Here is an 8,027-nt window from a genome sequence, read left to right on the forward strand (position 1 = left end):
AACCGGCGTGGGTAACGGTTGGGAAACCGGTTGATATATTATTATACACATCAGTCGATATATTATTAAAAAAAAAAGAAGAAAATTGCCATCCCACGACCGACTGGTTCTCTCTTCCCACAATCAGAACCACGAAGAAGAAGAAGACGACCAACTGGTTCTCTCTTCCCTTCCCACAATCAGACCCACGAAGAAAAAGAAGACGACCAACTGGTTCTCTCTTCCCACAATCAGACCCACGAAGAAAGAAGAAGTTGCTGTCCCACGACTAGCTAATTCTCTTTTCCCACAATCAGAAGAAGAATAAGAAGAAAAGGAAGTTGATGTCCCTCTCTCTTCCCAAATCTGGTTCCATTCTCTCGTGCTCTTCAAGCTTCTCTTCCCATTCCTCATTTTTCTTCCTCAACTTACAACACTTTTAAGGATAACTATCAAAAAAGGTAAAAATTCAACAAGGTCGTCACTCAAGTCTTAAAACTGCCTAACTGAATAGAAGACAACAAACTACTAGAATAATCTAATCAAACAAGCTGAATCCCATGTCCTCGTCCTCGCTCTCTTCCTTTGGCTCTTCCTTCTTCTTTCCTTCAACTACAGGGGCGATGGCAGGAGCAGCACCAGCAATAGGAGCAGACAAAGCTACTGGAGCAGCACCGCCACCAGCAGCACCAGCATTCAGAATGAGGTCCTCAATGTTCCTCTTCTCTGCAAGCTTTGCAAAAAGGCTAGGCCAGTAAGACTCAACAGACTCGCCTGCTGCTTTTACCAAAGTCGCAATTTTCTCTGCGGTGATTGCGATCCCATCATCGTGGAGAATCAAACAGACATAGGTACAAGCAAGCTCACTTGAAGACATTGTAGCAGCACTGAGATTCAATCACAACCTTTAGTCTATACAGAGGCGATTGTCTCCTTTTTCTTCCTCATCCACTCTTTCCAACTACCCCTTAAATACATGATGCTGCTGCTGAAATCCAAACACCACTGAAGTTGCTGCCCCGGCATGCTCAACGCCCTCTCCGGCATGGGTGGTGGTGGCCAAGTCAACCCCACCGTAGCTAACAACGCCAATACCGATCAAATACGAGCCTTCTAATTCGTTCCTCCTCCACGGACTCTGAGGCTTGTTCCTCGACCACGACACCATTCCTCCTTTGTTTGTGTCAGTGATTCCGCCTAAGAGTTGCTCGAACTTTGCTTCGAGTTTGATCTCGGATCTACGGACTTGGGAAGACGAAGGGGGCTCTGTGATTTGGGGGATACAAGGAATTTCACTTGTTTTTTATTTTGGGCAAGGGAAATGAAAACGGTGCGTTTTCTTTTTTTTTCCACGTGGGACACGGTTACGCCACAGTTCCTCCTGGCGGTTGTGTCCAGTATTTTTCTATATATATATATATATGTATGTATGAGAGCTTTCTGTGTATCCACAGTGCTTTGCAGACATAATTCAGTCCACTCTAGGAGCTATATATGTCGCATTTATTCTCCCCCATTGATGAGAGGGAGAGTTCATAATTTGGAAAAAACTATTTTACCTCTTAAGTTGTACGGTTCAATTTGATCCATTGATAAATTTTTTTTTTATTATTTAGTGATTTTAAGTATATTAGAGTATTTTTTTATTTTTTTTAAATATTTAAATATATTTATAAAAAAATTAAAAAAAAAATAACAATAACAACAGATAACAAGCGGTCAACTTGTAGCCCGACTCTTATAATTCAACACTGTGGTACCAGTACCAAAAATGAATACAATGATTACGAAAGGAGGCAAAGCACAGGCCAAAAAGTACCTAATGGTGATGGAACAACCACCCCAACAATGACGGGGCAGAATGCAGATCACTGTAGGATCAGTCGACCAGTCTATCTTTCTTCTCTTAATTAAAACAACAATACAAGGACTACGATACGTACATCCATCCATCGATCGATGATCTCTCCCGATGTATAATTACTCTTACTAGCTAGTTAGTCTCCTCTTTTCCTACCTCTCATTAATTTCTAGGCTAGCTAGCTAGCTATTTCAAACCAAGATGCGCAGCATGACCAGTTCCACCTCTGCCAGAGGCATCGCGGCCATTGTCGGCGTGGGACCGAAGCTCGGCCGCTCCATCGCTCGCAAGTTCGCTCACGAGGGCTACACAGTCGCCATCCTATCTCGCGACTTAGGTACCTTTAATATATACAGAATATATGTTCTATTACCTTCTCTCTTACTTTCCATGTAATTCAGATGGTATCGAAGAGATGGCCGATCCAATTAATTTCTCATATCAAACAGTTGTACGTTTTGTTTCTGGGTCTTCCATTTCCTCTCTTGTTACTAATAATTGGCCGGGGAGAATATACATATACTTTTTTAGGGAGGTTGTCGAGGTTTGCGGAGGAGATAGCAAGGGAGGAGAAAGCGCAAGTGTTTGCGATACGAATCGACTGCTCGGACTCAAAGAGTGTGACGGAGGCATTCGAAGGGTTCTCTCTCTGGGATTTGTGGAAGTTTTGGTGTACAATGCGTACCAGCCTGTGTCTTCGCACCCAACCAACTTCGCCGGCATCCGCATCGACTCCTTTGAGAAGTCCCTCGCGGTCTCTTCCGTTGGTGCCTTCCACTGCGCCCAACAGGTATTATATATACAGTACCCTAAATCTTCAATCCCACGAGCCCTTTGGCTTTGGTTGCCCTCTGCTGGCTGCAGGTTGCTGAGCTATGGCGTCGACGTTTCCTTAATTTTCTCGGGAACCATGCAATATTTTATGTGTAGCTTTTTTTTTATTTTTTAATTTCCTGGGTTTGATTTCATTTATTAGTTTAAAACTTTTTTGCTTCCATAAAATTGGGAAGGTTCTTCCAGTCATGGTGGAAAAAGGAAGAGGGACAATTCTATTCACGGGCTGTTCAGCTTCTCTCAACGGCATTGCTGGTTTCTCGGAGCTATGTACGTAATCTCTGGTTTTCTTTTCTTGTTTTCTCTTCTTTTTCTCTTCCAATCACTTACATGAATCAGATTACAATATCAATAAATGATCAGCTAAAAGACTCCTTTTTATTGCTTGGCTAATGTGGAAAGATTCACTTCAGAAATTGTATATATCTGTGCATATATATATATTTCCCATTTTGTATTTTTTGTACCTTGTATGGAATGAGACAGGTTGTGGAAAATTCGCGTTGAGAGCACTATCGCAATGTCTGGCAAGGGAGTTCCAGCCGTTGGGTGTACACGTCGCCCATGTTGTCATTGACGGTGTCGTTGGTCCACCAAGGTAAAGGTTCTTTCATCTCTTTCTTTCGCTGTTTACTTTCTTACATAGATTTGGAATTTACTCCTATATATTCACTGTTTACTTTCTTGCATAGATTTGGAATCTACTCCTATATATGTCTATGCTGCTGCAAGATATTCTCTGTGTAAATATAGATAGATAGGACACGAGTACTTTTCCTGTCAAACGTTGCCATCAACCAAATATTGCTTTGATTGAGAAATTAAGTGAATCTTGAAAAGAAAGTGGAATTTGCAGAGTGAGGCCATCAGTGTCGTCGCAGAGGTCGTTGGTTGGGGAACAAGAGGGCGGAGGAGGGGATGCATCAATGGACCCAGACGCGCTGGCTCTGAACTACTGGCACCTGCACGTTCAGGACCGGGCCGCTTGGACCCAAGAGCTCGATCTACGAGCCTCCTTTAATCCCAGATCCTTCTAGTACTACTACTGCCTCCTAGCACCATTTGTATCTTAAAAAAGTTGCGGCTCTGGCTCTGTATGTGTGATTCCCAAGCCTCCGAACCTACATGCAATCTACTCTTCCAAGTAAACTGTGTGATTACTCGCATTATTGTTTCTCTTTTTATATTAATTTGTTCAAATATTAGCCATATAATTAGATGCATGCATGCTTAATTTGCTACTTGAACTGTGACTTTGGGTGTGTACTCATGTATATATAGTATGGGATCAAATCATGTATGATGTTGCAATGATTCAATTATATTTCTGGTTGGTCAATCTGTCGGATCTACATTTGCTTAGATAACATTATTATTATTTTTTTTTTTTTTTTTTTTTTTTTTTTTTTTTTTTTTTTTGCCGGGGATAGAAAGAACAGCAAAGGCCCAGATGGGAAAAGTCGAGTACTGTGCCTCAGATGGATAAGAAAAAAACTATTCGTAAGAGTATTACTTGATGATATTATATTTATAAACGTGCATGTTTATTATCTCCAAGTTCGAGAATTTTAAGTAGCAGAGATATCAAGTAGTGGACTCTTACAATATTTATCAATGTCTATATAAATATTTCATTAAATTAGCAATAAATTATATATGTCCCACTAATTTATGGGATCAAGGTCCTTCAAATTCTTATTCAAACTTAGGGCCTCAAGTGAGAGAGAGATAGGGTGATGACATATGAAGTGGAACTTACCGCATTTATTGTTGTTCATGTGAATATTTTGGGCAATAATAGATGTTGTTGGGCTTACTTCATACCTCACTCTCTCTCATTTGAAACTCTAAGATTCGGGCAAGAAATTGAAAGGGTTTTTTTTCTAGTTTATGTGTCTATCTCTCTCACTTGAGACTTTCAAGTTCGGGTAAACGTTTGAGGAAATTGTTTTGCATTAAACACATCTTTATTTTAGAAACCTAACGTTGGGCAGAATAAGAATTATCCGAACGGTTAGTTAATCAATAGAAATTAGAGATTGAGATTAAGAAATGATACAAAACATAGAGAAATCTCTAAAATTAGGATTTATTCATAAAAGAAGAAAAATGGTCCTGAAGCCCATAGGTTGGCTTAAATAGCTAAAGAAATATGAGATTGTGAGAATCTTGTCCTAAAAGAAAAATTCCCAATTATTCCATAAAAATAAAATATGTAATAAAATAAGAATCTCGCCAAAAATATGGCACAAATAGGAATAAGAATCATCTCTAAAAAGGACAGTGAAACATTACCATAAAAGAAAAAAATGACTTATTTTGGGATTCGAAACAGAAAACAACAGTCATAGCTCAAACCACGATGTGAGCATCGAAAAGAGCTTTCTAAATTGGGATCATATGTGCGATTTTGATACTTGTAGCCAAAGTTATGGCCAAAATCCTGACGCGTGTGCAATATTGTCCCCAATCCGATCAGTCTTCACATTTTTCTTTCGTAGTTGCACTGATCTACACTCTCGATATAGTCCAGTGCTATTAATGTGAAATCTGCCAACTCAGCATGGTTAAACCCAAATTCCCCTTGATCATCAAAACCTTTCATATTAATCAATATAAGAAAAATATTTGTATTTTAACTTTTTTTTACAACCATGATAAACACTATAATGAGTATTAATTTATAAATAATAAAACTCAATCAATAAAAATAGAATGAGAAGGGGCTATAATTACTTGAGAGGAAAATGGCCTCTTTCACTTTCGACTGAAAAATATAGAAAAAGTAAAAGAAAGGGCCGGATAAGAGTAGCCCGACCATGAAGCCTGTTTAAAATGGTCCATGCTAGCAGATATATTTTCAACTGGATAATGATAAACTTATAATTTTTTTTATAACTATTCTACAATTCATTTTCAATTAATCAATACAACCATATTGCTCCATTAAAAATAAAATTTTAATATTATAAAATTATCCTTTATTTATGTAGAGTTATAAAATAATTGTGAGGGAATCATTTTCAACTAAAGAGTAACAGAAGTACTGGGCATTTATCTTGCATACATCGGGACAGTGTTTGGGTTACGAAATCACCAACCAATCAGGGTTTCACATCTGTCACCACTTGGCATCATTGATTTCAGGTCAGGCTTTTGGGACTTTTCAGTCCCATCCCATTGCCTAATTCTAGCAAGGAAAATACTTGAGACATCCGAGAGAATAGCTTCCGATTATTTTTTTATTTAATAATTAAAGAAGTATCTTTTAATAATTTTATGATTTTTTTTTAATATTTAAAGAGATTAAAAAATGTATAAAAAAAAAAAAAAAAAGCTTTTGGCGTTGGGAGAATTCCTCGGTAAGGAATCTCGGTGGTTGTAGTGTGCTGCCCTTGTAGCAAACCGTGTGCTGATATTACCCAATCATTTCTTGCTGACATTACCCAATCATTTCTTTTTGACATTACCCAATCATTTTTCTGATTCCACCTTTGGATTAGACTCTTCTTAACGACTGTAGCAGTGAACAACTTGGTCTAAATCCGATTATAGTTTTATTTTTCCAAAACATATTACATAAGGCAAAATACAGTTTTATCTCATTTGTTTTTAAAATTTACTTCAATTCATCTCATTTCATTATTATAATTTTCTCAAATTTTCACACAAAATATAATAAACAATTCAACTTTTTCAAATCTCAAAACAATTTTTTTAAATTTTCACACAAAATATAATAAATAATTCAACTTTTATTCTACTATTCACAAACTATCTCAACTCATTTCTGAATTCAAATCTATCAGTAAGTAAAAATCTCACGCATTCGTTCTGAAAAAAAATATGTATGGTCTATATTTAAAAAAATAATTTTTTTAATGTGTTTCGAATTTACTCACTATTTAAAGGGAGCGTGCGGAGTTTACACCCTCTTTAAACTGTATCTAATATTACTCTATTCAATATATTTGTGCAATCTCCTCCCCCATTATTTACATGATCTTCTCCTTTCCCTCATGTTTGGCAATCATAATGGACAAAGCAGGGGACATCTCACCACTATTCGTAACAACCACCCAAAAGTTGGAAGAGAATAAAAGATAACGTTGGACAACATCATGAAAAATATCTCCCAATATCATGCCACGACAAGAAAAGAAAGGGAAATTATTATCTAGCTTTGATACAAGATCTTAAGGTAGTATAAGAGTAAGTAATTCTGAAGAATAGGATGCTCTATTGCTCTAAAAACTGTCGGAAATTTATCTTACTTGCTCTCTTCCAATTTTTTTATTTTTCTCGCCATATAGACCTTATATGCCCAAAAAAAATAAAAACAAAAAAAAAAAAAAGACTACTCTACCGTCCGAAACATATCGCTCGGTTTGACTGCTCGGTAAAATTTTTTTTTTTTTCACTGAATGATGAAGGAATTGATTTTAAATGTATTGATGTATTTTTTTATTTTTTAAAAATATTTAAATACATTAAAAAATATAAATAGAAAAATAAAAAAAATATTATTTTTGCAACTAACGGTAACACCGAGCGGTGCTACTGGGGCAGCAAAGTAGCACCGCTCTAAAAACAAATATTGGAAGTTACTTCTCTAAGTCATTTCAATTAGTAAACGGATGTACTTTCCAACTAATTTATCACCAATGCTCAAATTTCTGAATGAACTCATGTCTAAATGAGAAATAAATCAGTCATTCAAGGGTTTTCCCGTGCACTAACCTTGGTAAAGTATTTGGAGCCTTTGGAAGTACTTCTAGTCAAGGTCCGGAATGGTTATGCGAAAGCAGCATTTTTCTCATAGGAAATTATAAAGATACAGAATTTCGTGTAAACTTAAATCTGTGAACAGTGATTTTACTGTTCATACTAGTTTGGTTACTCAAAACTAAAGTATCGTATCTCATCTCATCTCATCTCATATAATCATTACAATTTTTTCAAACTCTTACACAAAATATAATAAACTGTTCAACTTTTTCAAATCTCAAAACAAAAATTATATTATAATAATATTTTATTCAACTTTTAATAAAACATCTCATCTCATCTCATCTATTCTGAACTGTGTAACCAAATTGTGTACACAAAAATTTGTGTTCTTAACATGACACTCTCCTCATTCCGCCATTGTTGCGAAACAAACTATTTTTTTAACCAAATTAATTAAAGGTACATCTTCTTGTTCAAAAACTTCCATTAAGGTGGAGATCTAATGTAGAAAACAAAGAAAATGACAATAAACTAATTCTTTGCATCTTAAATATGTTAAATCATCTCTTTCTAAGATAAACAGCCTCTTAATAGCTGGGTTTAAAAAGTTAAGACCTAGTGA

At 36.3% G+C, this 8,027-nt stretch overlaps 1 protein-coding gene and 1 pseudogene across 1 annotated transcript; one reads left to right on the forward strand and one right to left on the reverse strand.

The window, feature by feature from the left end:
- Nucleotides 1-454: 454 nt before the first annotated feature.
- LOC121245767 (60S acidic ribosomal protein P1-like) lies at nt 455-917 on the reverse strand. Its single transcript, XM_041143623.1, has one exon. The coding sequence runs from the start codon at nt 854-856 to the stop codon at nt 518-520; it is 339 nt and encodes a 112-aa protein (XP_040999557.1). The 5' UTR covers nt 857-917; the 3' UTR covers nt 455-517.
- Nucleotides 918-1,762: 845 nt separating this feature from the next.
- LOC121245731 lies at nt 1,763-3,814 on the forward strand (annotated as a pseudogene).
- The last annotated feature ends 4,213 nt before the right edge of the window (nt 3,815-8,027 follow it).

This window comes from Juglans microcarpa x Juglans regia, chromosome 1S (assembly GCF_004785595.1).
Source record: "Juglans microcarpa x Juglans regia isolate MS1-56 chromosome 1S, Jm3101_v1.0, whole genome shotgun sequence".
NCBI lineage: Eukaryota > Viridiplantae > Streptophyta > Magnoliopsida > Fagales > Juglandaceae > Juglans > Juglans microcarpa x Juglans regia.